General features: G+C 41.0%; 1 protein-coding gene across 4 annotated transcripts in view; it reads right to left on the minus strand.

Annotated features, from left to right (window-relative positions):
- Edaradd (EDAR-associated death domain) overlaps positions 1-15,871 on the minus strand; it is a 67,688-nt gene that overhangs the window by 35,240 nt on the left and 16,577 nt on the right. For 3 of the 4 annotated variants that reach the window (XM_005404939.2, XM_005404940.2, XM_005404937.2), the window contains 2 exons: positions 8,388-8,446; positions 3,671-3,719 (listed from right to left, as the gene is read on the minus strand). In XM_005404939.2, coding sequence (XP_005404996.1) covers positions 3,671-3,719; positions 8,388-8,446 — 108 coding nt within the window. Of the gene's footprint in view, positions 1-3,670; positions 3,720-8,387; positions 8,447-9,352; positions 9,853-15,871 lie in introns of those variants that run through there. The other variant, XM_013504737.1, reaches the window with a different exon arrangement.

Here is a 15,871-nt window from a genome sequence, read left to right on the forward strand (position 1 = left end):
GTCCTCTTGCTGTTGCGTGTATTCCCCTACCCCAAGGACACTGAGGCCCACAGGCTGATGGAAAGCAGAGGGTGGAATGCTAGGTACCCACCGCTCTCCTTGCCAGAACACAGAACTCTGCTATGCCCACTGCTCACCAGCACCCAATGGAGGAATCTTGCCATCGGGGGTTTGATGGCTCCACCAGGCCATAGACAAAACCCCCTGTATGTGACCCTGCCCCAGGGAGACCCACTGATATCCCTGGAGGAAGCATCTTATCAGGGGAGCTTATTTAAAATGAAGACTCCAGGCACGTAAAGTGCCAACAACATCCAAATCCCCAATCTGTCCCACTTCTCTCTTTATCTTGTAAATACACTATAAAAAGTATTGAGCAATATGAGAAAAGAAGTAGCAGGTAAGCCAAATGCATTTGTGTGAGTGCTTAGCTACGGACAATTTTCTACCTCTGTGAACAGTGCCTCAAAACTCAAAATTCTTTTTCCAAACACATTTTTTTCTTTCCAATGTGAAAAAGAGCCACATTCCTTTCAGAACACTCATGCCAGCAGCTTCTGTGAAAAAGCAGGAACTATGTGGGTAAGATAACCCCCACCACACAGGAGTCCTGAGTCCAGGGGCTGCAGACACTCAGCAGAAGCAGCAGTGGAGAAGCCAGCAGAACGCACCCAAGACTGCTGAGACCCAGGGGCTGGGGGCGGTGTGAACACAGGTGGGAGCTCTGCATTTAGTCCCGAAGAGAAAGCAAACAGAATAACAAATCAGATGCTGACTGCTGAAATTACACCAGATCTCCACAGGGGACTTACTGAAAAAGCCACATCTTCAAAATTGCTTGAGTTTGGCCAGTGTTAAAGCGTTGGCTTTTTGAAGCCAGGTGTCATGGCACATGCCTGTCTGTACTAAAGTAGGCTGATTTAGTGAGTCCCTGTCTCAAAATACAAAAAAGAAGTTGGGGGGCAGGGGTGTACCTTGGAGTAAAAGCCCCTGGGCTCAATCACCAGTAGTGCAAATAAGAAAAAAAAAAAAAAATAGCTTTATGCTGCTCATGAATAAAGTAGGGATACACTAGTAGTATAACAGAGATTTTGCGAGACACGCTTAATTTGCGTAAGAAAATGAATTTGAGAACTTTTAAACCATATGGAAATTATTAAAGCTAATTACATATTACTCCTCTATAAAGTAGCCTCCCTAAAATTCACTTGAATGTTGGAATCCTAGTTGGTATTTAATATAATTAGGATTCATTTACTTTGGGTCTATAAATTATCTTCACTAATTCATTTGGAATTTCTTTCCCTGAAAACAGCTTAATGATAAAATTATGATATTGGCTCCATTTTTGAAGTTCAAGAAATATACTAGGAGACATTAAATTATTATATTATCCAGTGGAAATGTTTAGAGTAAAATTCTAAACTTCTAACCATGGTTCGTTTACATACAAAATGATATATTTCTGTGGAGGTAAGAAATTATGTATTTAATATGAATAAGGACAAAGGAAAGGTCTAAGATGGCTTTCAGTCACTAAATCTAATAATTTTAATTAAGGTTCTGTAAACTCAAGTTCTAGGCAAAACTTGGTAAGTGTAGGATCAGGTTGCTAAGCAACAGTCTTCTCTCAAAACAGGAAATCTCCTTCAAGGTTGATAAAGAAAAGATGTTCAGTCAGAACACACAACATCCTTGACCCCTTGACCTTGACCCATCGGCTCAAGAACTTTTGAAACTTCCACTCTGATTTTCCATAATTCTTTGACCAACTGTCCCTCCACCCCTGTTTGGTGCTCAAGTGTGCCAGACACAGTTCTAGACCCCACTTCACTGAATTCTCGCAAGCATCCTGGAAGGGGAATGCTAGCCTGGTGCTTCCTACTGCAGAGAAGAGAAGACAGAGACCCTGAGACCTGGAGTTATTTGCTGAGGCTGCTTAGAGCCAGGCTGTTGAACAGGGGTTTGATTCCCCCCTCTGCATTCCTGGAAGCATCCCAGGCAGGGGTCCACATCCCAACCACACTGGTGTGGGCTAGAATGCAGATTCCTAGGCCCTATCCCAGACCCACCACATCTGCTTTCTAAACAGGCTCCCCTGAATGCAAATAGAAGCCTGAGAACTAGCCTGCGCTGACCTCCTATCCATCTCTCCTGCCAGACCTGCACCTTCTACTGCCTGCTGAGATCGAGTCCCAGCTTGGTGACTCAAAGACCAGGGGTCCTTTGTGGAGAGGGCAAAGGGGAAGACAGATTGCTGGAAATCTCCCCCAGCACACCAGGGTTTAAATCCAAATCTGGCCTTGGTGGCATTCCCTACACCATTGTACCCCCAGAACACGCCCAGGAAAGAAAAGTAAGGATACCCTAATGGAGTCACTTCAGCAGGCATGGAGAAAAGGCTGGGGATATGGATAGGAGAGGAGCAGAGCTTTGGTTGAACCCTGCATTTACCACAGACTGGCCCAGGCAGGAAGCTCCCTACCATTTCCCACCACCAGGGAAACTCATAGGAGCAGACTGACCTTGCCTTGGTGACAGGAAGCCAGGGGCCCTGCCAGCTCTGAAGACACATGTGACTGCCCCCACCCAACCTCTCCTGCATCTCCAGGTTGTCAGCAGGGCTCCAGGGTGACAAAGAACAGTTTGGCTCTCCTAATGGAAGATGGCCTTGCAGCCCACCCCAAAGCAAGGATTATGAAAAGTCAGGGCCCAGCCACTTCTATGGTCCGCACCATGCCTAAGCCTGAGACTATGGGTTGTAAAAGACAGCTGTTTGGGTTTGCTTCACCTTGCCCTTTTGTCCAGCCACAGGGCACTCTTTCCTGTGGTTCAGACGTAATCTACATCATGCCTTCCCCCTCTTAATACCAAGGCTCAGAGTTGGCCAATATCCCCCATCCTTCTGATGGCAAGAATTGATTCAGGGATGGGCACGTGAACCCGGGCTGCCTCTACCACAGTCATCTGGAAAACTGACAGAGATGGCAGGGGCCACTTCTCTCCATACTGACAGCATAGCCTGACGCTGGCACTGTTGGGGAGCACCTTTGCCCCTGTATGGGGAAATCCTGCCTCAGAACGGAGCCAACACAGAAGAAAGAGCTGTGAGGTGCAGAAACTGAGCCTGAGAACATCCTTAAACTCTTACATCCAGCAGTGCTCAGGAACTCCCTGGGCCAGCAAGTCTCTCTGCCTTTTAAAACAAATTCGAGTTAGGTTTCTGTCACTTGGACCCAGAGTCCAGGCAACCTCATAGGACTCTGATAAAAACACCACAGAAAGCTGGGCATGGTGACACACACCTGTAATTCCAGCACTAAGAGGCTGAGGCAGGAGGATCACAATTTCAAGCCTAGCCTGGGCAACTTAGTGACTTAGCAAAACCCTTTCTCAAAATAAAAAAAGTGCTGGAGATGGAGCTCAGTGTGAAGGCCCTGTGTTCAATCCCAAAACAAAAACCACAGGAATTTAATGTAACATCTGATATAAAATAATTTATACTTTTTAATTCATTTCTGAGAGAATCATGTAAAAAATCATAAGTGAAATGACCAGTGAATTTCTGTTTTACCAAAACTTTCAATAATGAAAAATTACTTTGACTAGTCCCTTTGTTCAAGACATTAAATTAATCACAAGTTCAAGTAGTTATAGTAACTGTACATACCTTTAGGGAGTGCCGTATCTTGAATAGGATATTTGTCTGACTGTAGAATCTAACAAAAGAAAAGAGTTATTTTTAAATGTCAAATTAGAGGATCAAAGTGAAAGAAAGCTTTGTCTTGGGAAAGTCATGGTTTCAATTTAAAACGTTGGAAATGGTTAGCCTCAGACTTGTCAATAGACCTGCCCCCCTGACTGCTTTTATTCTCAATCTATAGACATGAAATCAAGGTTGACAAGAAGTTAATGTTGGAACATGAAGTAGAATAAGCCTTATTCTAATTTCCTTGGCTCTGGCCACTAAACCACACTTCCTTTCCACTGCAGTGCTATTCTTCCTATCTACTTCCTACAGCTTGAAATCAAGAGACTTTTGTTTTTCATGCGTCATGGGGACAGACCCATTTCTTCCCACCATTCCTATGACAGTCATATGGGTCAGTGAGTGTGCACGTTCTGGGCAGTACTCACTATTGGGTTTGAATCCTAGAACCAGATCACAAAGGCAACTGAGCTGTAAATTGTGCAAAGATCCAAAGATCAGTTACTAATTATGCACAATTATGCACAGTCCTCAAGACACTGATTGAGGGGAGCCCTGTTGTTATGGTTTAAATCCAAAATGTCTCCTTAAGGCTCATGTGTTCAGAGGTGAGGCTATCGGAAGGTGACCGGGTCATGGAAGTGCTGTCCTCATCAGTGGGTTCATCCACTGGTGAGTTCAGAAGCTGACTGTGCTGTGAGGAGGTGGGGCCTGGCTGGGGGTGGGTCACTGGGGGTGTGACCTGGAAGGGTGTATTCTTATCCCCTTCTTTCTAGTTCCTGATTGCCATGGATAAGCAGCTTCTCTGCCGGGGCCTTCCGCCATGCTGTTTCTCCCTTGGAGCAACCAGGGACTAAACGCACTGGAAACTGTGAGGCAAATAAATCTCTCCTTTATGTTGTGGGTGTCAGGAACCGGGTCCCAGCAACGGCAAAATGAGTAAGACACCCACATGTTAAAAGGAATTCAAATCACAAATGTTCTTACAATGACACGTTGTTTAATGTGTTCACACCTATCTGTAGATATCTAATGTTCTGGAAACTTATACCAATTAAACAATGTGGCCCATTCTCTGAAGCATCCAAGAGGGTGAGAATGTGCCCACTGTCCCCAACCTCTGCCCAGCTCCACTCCTGACTCATCCCCTGCCCTCCAGACTGAAGGGTTCAAACTGCCTTTCAAATTTCCTGCAGGTCTCCCCAGCCTTCCATGACAAAGGAGAAAAAGGAGTAAATGTGGAACCAAGGGTTTTATTTTGATGCCTTCCTTGAGTTCCTTTGGAGCTGTGCAGTGAAGTTCTGGTACTCCTAGAAGCTTCCCACCTCTTCCCGACAAAAATCAATAAGTGAATCAGAATCACAGAGACCTGGAATGTCAAATAGTTCCACCCCAGCTACTCTTCTCATTAAAGCATAGACCACATCCTTGTAGCACACTCTTCCCAGGCTGCTATGGAAGTCCTTGTCCACTCCTTCAGCTAGACTGTGAGCCTCTTCAGAGACTGTAATGCATGATAAAGTGCAGACCTGCGGCAAGTCCCTCCGTATAGACACAGGTGGGAGCGACTGTGGGTCCTCTGGAGAAACTGATGTTCAAGCGATGGCCAGGACTCAGAGGGAACCAAGGAAGAAGCAAGGTCACTGCAGAGGGTAGATGCAGCAGGAGCAAGGGCCAGTGAGTGGAACAGGTATAGGGAAGGAAATCCTATAGTAGAGGAGAGGTGGACAGAAGAAGACAGGGTTGAATATGAAATGATGGAGCATGAAAATGAAGCAAAGGGACTGAGCTCAAGGTCCTCCGGAACTTGGTGCATCAAATATCAGTGGCTACCTGTCTTGGGTGTGGCTCTGTGTAGGGGCAAATGGTCAACCCAGTGTGGTGGGAAGTCAGACAAGCAAGAAATTCCAATCTAGAGATAACAACAGGGACCATACAAAGGGAACCAGCAAAGAAAGAAAGACCTTGAGGTCCCCAGGCAGAGAAGGCTCTGTGGGTTTGAAGTAGCCTGAGCCACAATTTGAGGAAGCAGGGACACTTCCCTGGCAGAGAGAGCAGAGGATTGGTGTCCTGGGAAGGTGAGAGGGAGCAAGGAGTATTTAAGGGACAGCAGACAGCTACATGAAATTGGCTCAGCAGGTGAACAGCAGATGCAGAGATAAGATCACAGAGACTGCATCTATCTCAGCAAGGAACGTACACTTAAGCCTGTAGGCAGCAGGATGCTATAGGCTGAGTTATGTCCCCCAAAAAGGATATATTGACATCACATCCCCTCACATCTCAGAATATGACTTTTTTTTTGAAATACGATTATAATTAGTTAAGATGAGGTCATAGTCTAGTAGGGTGGAGCCTCAAGCCAATGAGACTGGTGTCCTTATAAGAAGAGAAGAGAGAATTGTAGATACTTACATCCACTCTCAGTGGTAGAGCACTTACCTAGTATATGTGAAGCTCTGGGTTCAAATGTCAGCACAACACACAAAAAAGAGGAAAAGGAGAAGAAGAAGGGGTGGAGAAGAACAGGAGTGGGAGAGAAGAGGGTAGAAAGAAGAGGAAGAACAGGAAGAGGAGGAGGAGGAAGAGGATAAAAGAGATACAGAAATAAGGCTCACAGAAAGAAGATGGTCATATGCTAACAAAGTGAGAGACTTCATGGTGCATCTAAAAGCCAAGGAGTGTCCAGGATTGCATGCAACCACCACCAGCAGTTAGAAGAAGCAGGGGGAGGGTGGTTATGGTTCCATCTGAAATGTCCTCCAAGACTCATGTGTTGAGGGCTTGCCTTCCAATGCAGCAGGTTCAGGGAACACTGGGAAGTTTGGGAAGTGACCACAGCTTAAAGGCTCTGATCTCATCATTGGACTATCAGGAGGTGGTATAATTGGAGGCAAGTGGAGCCTAGTTGAAGGGGGTGGGTCATGGCTACCTCACTCTGGGTCAGAGCTACCTTTGACCACTTGTCCATACTGAGAATAGAGTGATGTTTCCACAGCTTCAATGTGTTGGTTTTCTAGGGCTGTCTTAGCAGAATACCACATATTGGGGGACCTACAATGACAGTGTGTTCTGTCACTATTCTAGAGAGTGGAAGACCAAGATCAAGGTGTTAGCAGGACCTTACTCCCTCTGATACATATAGGAAGAACTCTTCTGTGTCAATATGACAGTTAAATGTAATTGTCTGGGGCTAGGGATTTAGCTCAGCGGCACAGCGCCTGCCTGGCAAGCACAAGGTCGTGAGTTCGATTCCCAGTACCGTAAAAACAAAACAAAACAAAACAAAACAAAACAAAAATAAATGTAATTGTCAAGTTGACTTGATTAAGTCTAGGAGATTAGTAAAGCACACTTCTGGGTATGGTTGGGCAGCTTATGGAAGTGTGACCTTTGGTACTATATCTGGTCCAGGCTGCTATCCTTCCTGGAACTGTTCCTTACTCTACTTCCTGGCTGCCATGAACTAAGCATCTTTGCTGTGCCACACCCTTCTCCTTGTGATGTTCCTGCCTTGGAGTTAGCCGTGGACTGAAAACTTGAAACCATGAGCCACTTTGTCTGTAACTCTGTATTGTGTGCATTTTTCTTATGCTGGTTTGTAAACAGATGTCTGTTAATATGTTTTCCTTCTTTTATTCTTAAAATAAATTTTAAAAAAATGAAACCATGAGCCAAATTAAATTTCTCCTCTTTTAAGATGCAGATGCCAGATATTTTTTCCACCAATGGAAAAGCTGACCCATGTAGTTAGCTTTCTGTCTCTGTAACAAAATACTTAAGAAAATCAACATAAAAAAAGAAAAGGTTAGCTGGGCTCTGTGGTGCACGCCTATAATCCCAGCACTTGGGCAGCTGAGGCAGTAGGACTGCCATGAGTTCAAGGCCAGCCTAGGCTACATAATGAGTTCAAATCCAGCTTGAACTACATAGTGAGACCCTGTCTCAAAAAGAAAAAGAAGAGGTTTTGTTTGGCTTATGTTGTCAGAGTTGATAGTCCATGGTCACTTGGCTCCACTGTTTACAATATTTCTGGGCCTGTGGTGAGGCAAAAACATCATGGCAGGGAGGACATGGTAGACCTATGCTGCTCATAGTCCAGGCTGCAGGGATGTGCCCACACCTGCTCACTGTCACTGCACCCTGTACAATGGGACAAGAACAACTGCCCAGCACCTCACAGGGTACCTGGAGGAGGAAAGGCAATGCTTGTGATATCTTTGATAACTTCACAGGAAGCAATGGGGCTCAGAGTAGAGGGTGGAAGAGGATGGAGCTCCCGGGATTAAAGATGCCAACAGAGACAAATCAGTATGGCTCTTCTCTACCCAGTTCCTGCAAAATCATCTTCTTTTACCTTCAATTTCATATTAGATTAGTTTGAATTAAAAGTAGACCAATAGTATTAAAAGTAGACAGATAGCCAAAGATTTTACAAAATCTAAGATCACTTCTGGTACACACAAAACAAGAATAGGATCCTACACACACCATTTCCAACCTGGAGAATCCTAAGGTTCATTCTTCCACCAAGAACACCAGATAAAAATAGAAAATCTTACTTTGGGTTTCTGTAAACACTCTTCTGAGCAAAAACTCAGTAAGGAAAATGTGAAGTAACAAAAGAGAAAAAAGAAAAACAAGGGGTATGGCTCCAAATGGCGCGTGTGTAACCTACCATGTTAAAAGAGAAAGTGCTGGGGTCTGTGTCTTCCACTGGCTCCTTGGCCACGTGATCTGTGAAAAAAACAAAGGGAGAGTGTTTTCTTTAATGTAAAAGCACAAATGAGTCCTTTGATTCTGTCTTCGCATAGATGAAAGCTACTGTACTTCATTCAGGTCAGAGAAATGCTCTCTCACAATCATTCATACGCTTACATAAGGAGGGGTTCAAATTGCACCCAGGAAGAGATTAAGAAAAAGAAGCCTTGTTTCAAAAAAACTATTGAGAAGGAAGGTAAAAAATATATATAGATACACACACACAAAAGAGCTAAGATAATTGTACTACTACTTTCTATTAGTTCACTGAAAGGAACAGCTAGTGCTCATATTGTTTGATCAATTTTACATGCCTATATCTGGTAATCTGAGCAACTACTTTGAATACAACAATATGCAATATAACAAACATTGTTAATTCCCTGTCATCTTGTTTTGAAATTCTGTATCATTTTTATTGTTTTTTTCCTCTTTAAAATAAAATAACTATTGTATTTGGAACAGTTTACTTATAAATAAATTCACAAACAGAGTAACAAATAACCATAAATTTTGCAGATAGGATGTTAATGACTCTTTTACATCCTATATTAAACATCTTTGGGTAGGAAAGATTTAATTCTGAATACTATATTTTTCCTTAGTTTCTAGTTTCTGTAACTTGTTTTTTAAAAATCATCTCAAAATATGCTTCTTGAAGATGTCAGAGTGGTAAGCAGCAGAGAAAGAGCCTCTCTGAGTTGCTGTCCAGATGCTGGAATACAGCAATGCAAGGAAGACAAGAAGGAGGGAAGAGGGTCCCTTTGACCCAGGAAGGATCTGAAATGTGAATTGAAGCCCATGGAGAGAGTGAAGAGAGAAACTTCAACAAAAAAAAGAAGGAGGTAGCTCACAGTACCTTCTCCCTGAAATGGAACTCACTATGCAAGAGGAGTGGCTCAAACCCTTGGACACACAGTGACTGCTGGCGACCCTAGAGGCCTCCATGGAGAGACACAGCAGTGCAGGGCAGCAGCAGATGTAAAGAACTGAACGAGCTGGCAGTGAGTGCTGAGGGCTCGGTCATCCTGCAAGAGAGTGCCATTGGCCAGGAGCCATTTTGGAGAGGGATGGCTGAGCTCAGAACTCAGAGCAAGCTGTTGGTTCCATCTAGTAGCTCCCAGCTGGGCTCAGGCCCCAGGAAGTTGTGCTCACAGCTTTAGGCTCAAAGAGTTGATCTTACCCAGAAGTTGCAGGCTCGTTGAGATTATTCACTACCCAACCAAAAAGTTACTGCTGGTTTGCTGGGATAGGTCAGTGTGGATCGGAACTCTGTCTTCACATGTTGTCTACCAGTGACAGTAGAGACATAACTGGAAGTGGATTGTTTTTTTCCTCTCTCTTGTTTGTTTTTTGTTGTGGTGGTCATGATTTTGTTTTTTTGTTTTCCTGTTTTTGTTTTTTTCTGCTTCATTATTTGATCTTGTTCTTATATGAGTATGAACATGGTTTCCTGCCTCCCTGTGGTTGTGGTTCTATTCTGTTCTCCTTTTTATCTCTTTCTTCTCTCTTTCCCTCTAGTCTTCTGCACTAGTTTCCCAAAGTTAGCATGATCCCCCTTTGTCCTCTAGCCTTACTTCTAATCTGTTCCTTATATTCCCCTTCTCTATTTTCTCCCTAGCCCATTTGAAATTTTAATCCCTGAAGGCAAAATTGACATATTAAGGACTCGTATACTGCATTTAATTTTCTTGTTTGTTTTAGATTTTGTTATGTAACCACAAATCTAGTTCATACAGTTAGTTAATGGTGGAAAATTAATGGTTACCTCAACTTGTCATTTTCTAGGCTGTGATTGTTGATACTGTTACTGCTGATGGTACCATTTTAGCCAAAAGTGACATAATTATTCTAAATAGCTGTTTCTCCTGGTATTACAAGACTGAGATTGACTAAGTCAATCCAGAAAATACTGTGGCACAGTGCCAAAGGACTAGAGGCTGGGCCAAACAGGAAGCAATGTCTCATCCCCAACAAATTGAAGAGGTAGGATCTTGCAACAGACTCAAAACCCAAAAGCCAGCTACACCTGGGAGATAGCTTTGAGAAGTAGTCATTTCCTAAGGATTCTAAATACTAACAATAAAGCAATCTAACATAGGTAATTTACAAGTCCAACCCTAGGAATTAAACTAAAAAAATAAAAGAAAATGAAAAGACACTTAAACAAGATGCAACCCCAGACATACAGTTCACCAAAGGCAAACCCAGGGGACAATGAGGTAGGACAATCTGAAAGCCACCCACCTGGCCTCTCTGAGGTGGTAACAACAGAGCAAATGAAGGAGGTTCTAGAAAAAATCAAGTTAGAAATAACTTTCTCAGATAACTGCAGAGATGGTATCCACAATGAAAACCATGTTTAGTGACTCTAGAGCAGATACAGACAAAAAAAAAAAAAATAGAGGATCTTAAGAAAATTATGGAAGCCATGAGTGCTCAGCATAGGAAAGAAAAGGAATCCATAAGGCAGATTCAAGCAGATATCCAGAAGAACAAAAATTCCATTGAAAGTATCCACAGTAGATTAAGCCAATGTGAGGACAGGATCTCAGATATAGAAGACAGGCTTGTGGTTAATGATCATGAAAAGAAATATTTCTTAAAAATAGTAAGGGACCATGAGAAATCAATCCAGCACTTCTAGATGAGGCAGAGAAGAATAACTTAAGATTGACTGGAGTCAATAAAAAAGTAGGGGATAGTACAAATGATACCAAAAAAACTGTTCACAGCCAGGTGTGGTTGGTGCATGCCTGTAATACCAGCACTCAGGAGGCTGAGGCAGGAGGATCGTTGTGAGTTCGGGACCAGGCTGGGCTACAAAAGGAGCTCAAGGCCAGCCCGAACTGCATAGTGAGACTGTCTCAAAAAGATTTAAAAAAAAAAAATAAAAAAAAGACTGTTTACAGACATCATGGCAGAAAACTTCCCTGGTAGAGAAAAAGAATTTGACCAACAGTTTAAGTGAGGCTTATAGAACTCCAATTAGCCACAATCAAAAAAAATCTACAGCCAGGCATAACATAGTCATGATTCCACAAATTCAACACAAGAATAGAATCTTAAAAGCTGTCAGGGAAAAGAAACAAATCACCTATAAAGGAAAGTCCATCAGAATCACAGCTGACTTCTCAGCACAAACCCTCAAGTCAAGGAGAGCTTAGAGTAAAGTGTTTCAAGTTCTAAAGGACAACAACCTTCAACCCAGATTGATGTACCCCATAAAATTATCTTTCAAACTGATGGAGAAATGAGGTACTTTCACAACAAAGAACATCTGAGGAAATTTATGAGCACCAAACCAGAACTCAAAAATGTTTTGAAGGACATTCTAGAAAGACATAACAAAGACTACAACTCCATGAACCACAACAGAAGGAATCTACCAGGCAATGTAAACAGTTAAACAGGGAGAGAAAAAGAGGGGGAGCCAATGACAGGAAAATAACATGATAAGGATAAGTCAATACATATCAGTTATAACCATCAATGTTAATGGTCTCCACCAATCAAAAGACACAGACTGGCAGAAGCAAGATCCAACAATATGCTGCATAGAAAAAACAGATTCAATTTTTAAAAAATTCACATACTGAAGGTGAAAGGATGGAAAACATACTCCATGTGACAAGAACCCAGAAAAAGCAGAGGTAGCTATTCTATTTGCAGACAAAATGATTTTCAATGCAAGACTGATTAAGAGAGACAAAGAAGTCACAACATCCTTGCAGAGGGAACAATCCAAGAGGAAAAAATAAAAATCATAAATATATATGCAACAAATACTAGTGTATCCAACTGTATAAAACAAATATTAACAGGCATAAAATATCAAATAAGCACTAATACAGTTTGTACTGGGGATTTTAATACCCCACTGTCACAAAAAGACAGATCAACTAGACAAAAAAATCAACAATGAAGCAGTAAAACCTTTATTAAAACCAAATTTTTGAACAAATGGACTTAGTATATGTCTACAGAGGGTTCTACCCCACAAGATTAGAATACACATTGTTCTCAGCTGCACATAGGATGTTCTCCAAAATAGATCATATACTAGCTCATAGAACATGCTTAAGTAAATACAAAGGAATCAAAATTATCCCATGCATATCATCAGACCACAGTGCAATTAAATTGGAAATCATTGGCAAAAGAAATCACAAAAACTTCATAAACACATGGCAATTAAATAGCACCCTCCTGAACAACCAATCGGTCACAGATGAAATTAAAGAAGAAATTAGACAGCACCTACAATTAAACATTGACAGTATAACATCCCAGAACTTCTGGGACACAATGCAAGCAGTCCTAAGAGGGAAATTTATAACAGTGAATACCCATATCAGGAAAAAAGAACAAGCTCAAATACACAACTTAATGGTGAACCTCAAACCTCTAGAAAGAGGAGAGCAGGCTAAGCCAAAACCTCATATGAGGGAGGAAATTATAAAGATTAGAGCAGACATTAATGCACGGAAACTAAAAAAAATACAATGAATCAATGAATCAATGAATCCAAGAGTTGGCTCTTAGAAAGATTAAATACAATCAACAAATCCTTAGCCAACTTTATCAAAAAGAAAGAAAAGACTCAACTCCACACAATTAGGAATGAAAAGGGTAAAATCACAACAGACCCTGAAGAAATCCAGAAGATCATCTATACCTACTTTGAAAACTTGTATTCCAATAAGATGGGAAATGCAGAAGAAAGCAACAGATTCCTGGATACATATGAATTACCAAAGCCTAATCAAGAAGATATAAAAATCCTAAATAATTCAACATCAATCAATGAAATTGAAGATGTAATTAAAAACCCATCAATAAAGAAAAGCCTAGGCCCTGATGGATTCACTGCTGAATGCTATAAGAAATTTAGAGTAGACCTAACACCACTACTTTTCAAAACCTTTAATGAAACTGAAAGGGAAGCAATACTCCCAAATTCATTCCTGGAAGCAAGTATTACCCTGATACCAAAACCAGAGAAGAACCCAACTATGAAAGAGAACTACAGGCCAATCTCCCTAATGAACATGGATGCAAAAATCCTCAGTAAAATACTAGCAAACAGAATGCAGCAAATCATCAAGAAGATTATATACTATGGGATGCAGCAATGGTTCAACATACATAATCAATAAACGTAAAACACCATATTAACAGAGCAAGGACAAAAATTATATGATCATCTCAATAGATGCAGAAAAACATTTCACCAAGCCCAACATCATTCATGAAAAAACATTTCAGAAAACTGGAGTAGATGATCTTTATCTCAATCTCACAAAAGCCATGTATGACAAACCAACAGCCAATATCATACTAAATGGATGAAAACTAAAAGCTTTCACTCTAAAAATCAGGAACAAGACAAGGATATTCACTGTCTCCACTCTTATTCAACATACTCCTGGAAACTTTAGCCAGAGCAATTAGACAAGAGGAAGAAATAAAAGGAATAATGACAGGAAAGGAATAAGATAAATTATTATTATTTGCAGATGACATTATACTCTACAAAGAAGACTCCAAAAACTCCACTAAAAAACTGCTAGATTTAATAAGCAAATTCAGTAGCATAGCTGGATAAAATATCAACACTCAAAATTCAATAGCCTTCCAGTACACAAACTACAAACTCACTGAGAAAGAAATTAGGGAAACAACACTTTTCATGATAGCATCCAAAAAAATGAAATACCTAGGAATCAATCTAATGAATGATGTAAAAGACCTCTACACTGAAAACTATAATACTCTGAAAAAGGAGATTGAAGTACATATCAGAAAATGGAAAGATATCCCTTGCTCTTGGGTAGCAAGAACCAATATAGTGAAAATGGCCATATCCCAAAACTGTTATACAGATTTAATACAATTCTGATCAAAATTCCAACAGCATATCTCATAGAATTAGAGAAAACTACCCTAAAATTCATTTGGAACCAGAAGAGTCCTAGAAGAGAAAAGGCAATTCTGGGCAACAAAGGCAAGGCAAGGAGCATCATAATCCCTAACTCAAAATTATACTATAAAGCTACTGTGATAAAAACAGTATGTTACTGGCAAAGAAAAAAAAAATCAGACCCAAAGATCAATGGAACAGATTAGAAGATGCAGAAACAACTCCAGCCATACTCAGCCACCCTGTCTTTGACAAAGGTGCCAAACACATTCACTGGAAGAAAGATAGCCTCTTCAATAAATGGTGCTTGAAAAACTGGCTCTGCACATGCCAAAGATTAAAATTGGGCCCATGTCTTTCACCATGCACTAAACTGAATTCAAAATGGATCAAAGATCTAAAATTAAAACAGAAACATTAAATCTGCTGAAAGATAGAATAGGCAAAACTTGGAAAGACACTGGTATAGGCAAAGACTTTATGAATAAAATACCGATTGCACAGGAACTATCACAAAAAGTCAACAACTGGGGTCGACCTTGCACTTGCCAGGCAAGTGCTTATGCTGCTGAGCTATATCCCCAGCCCCTAGTCTCATCTTATTAAAAGCTTTTGCACAGCAAGAGAAACCACTAACAGAGTGAAGAACAACCCACAATGTGGGAAAAAATGTTTTCTAGCTGTTCCTCAGACCAAAGATTACTATGGAGAACATGTAAAGAACTCAAAAAAAAAAAAAAAAAAATCAAACTTCCCAAATTTAAAGACCCAATCCAAAAATGGGCATCTGAGATGAATATATACTTCTCAGATAAAATATAAATAGCAAATAAATATATGAAAAAATTTCAACATCACTGGTCATCCTAGAGATGCAAATTAAAACAACACTGAGATTCTATCTCACCCCAGAAAGAATGGCCATTATCAAGAAATCTACCAATAACAAATGCTGGAGCTGTAAGGAAAAAGAAACCTTTCTCCACTATTGGAGGGAGTGCCACCACTTGGATATCCCTCAAAAAACTAGGATTGAGGTCCCATTTGACCCCCTAATTCCCCTGCTAGGTATCTTCCCAGAATAATTAAAAACATCATACCACAGTGATATATGTGCACCCATGTTTATAGCAGCACAATTTGTAATAGCTAATTCTTGGAAACAACCCAAATGCCCATCAACTGAGAAATGGATAAAAAAAGATGTGGACTTTTTATACAATGGAGTACTACTCAGTCATAAAGGATAAATTGGAGATTTTTATAGGTAAATGGATGCATCTCGAGACCATACTCGTAAGTGAAATAAACCAGATGCACATGTACAAACATTGTATGGTCTCCCTAGTGTGAGAAACTGAAAGAGTAAATAAGATCCAAAATGTACAATAGATATTGTAAAATGGGAAGAAACTGTTCAAAAGGAACGAGAAACTGTGTTGGGGGAAAGGAGAAAAAGAGGAAGGGAAAAGCAAAAA

The sequence above is a fragment of the Chinchilla lanigera genome, unplaced genomic scaffold, assembly GCF_000276665.1.
Source record: "Chinchilla lanigera isolate Chin_1 unplaced genomic scaffold, ChiLan1.0 scaffold00091, whole genome shotgun sequence".
NCBI lineage: Eukaryota > Metazoa > Chordata > Mammalia > Rodentia > Chinchillidae > Chinchilla > Chinchilla lanigera.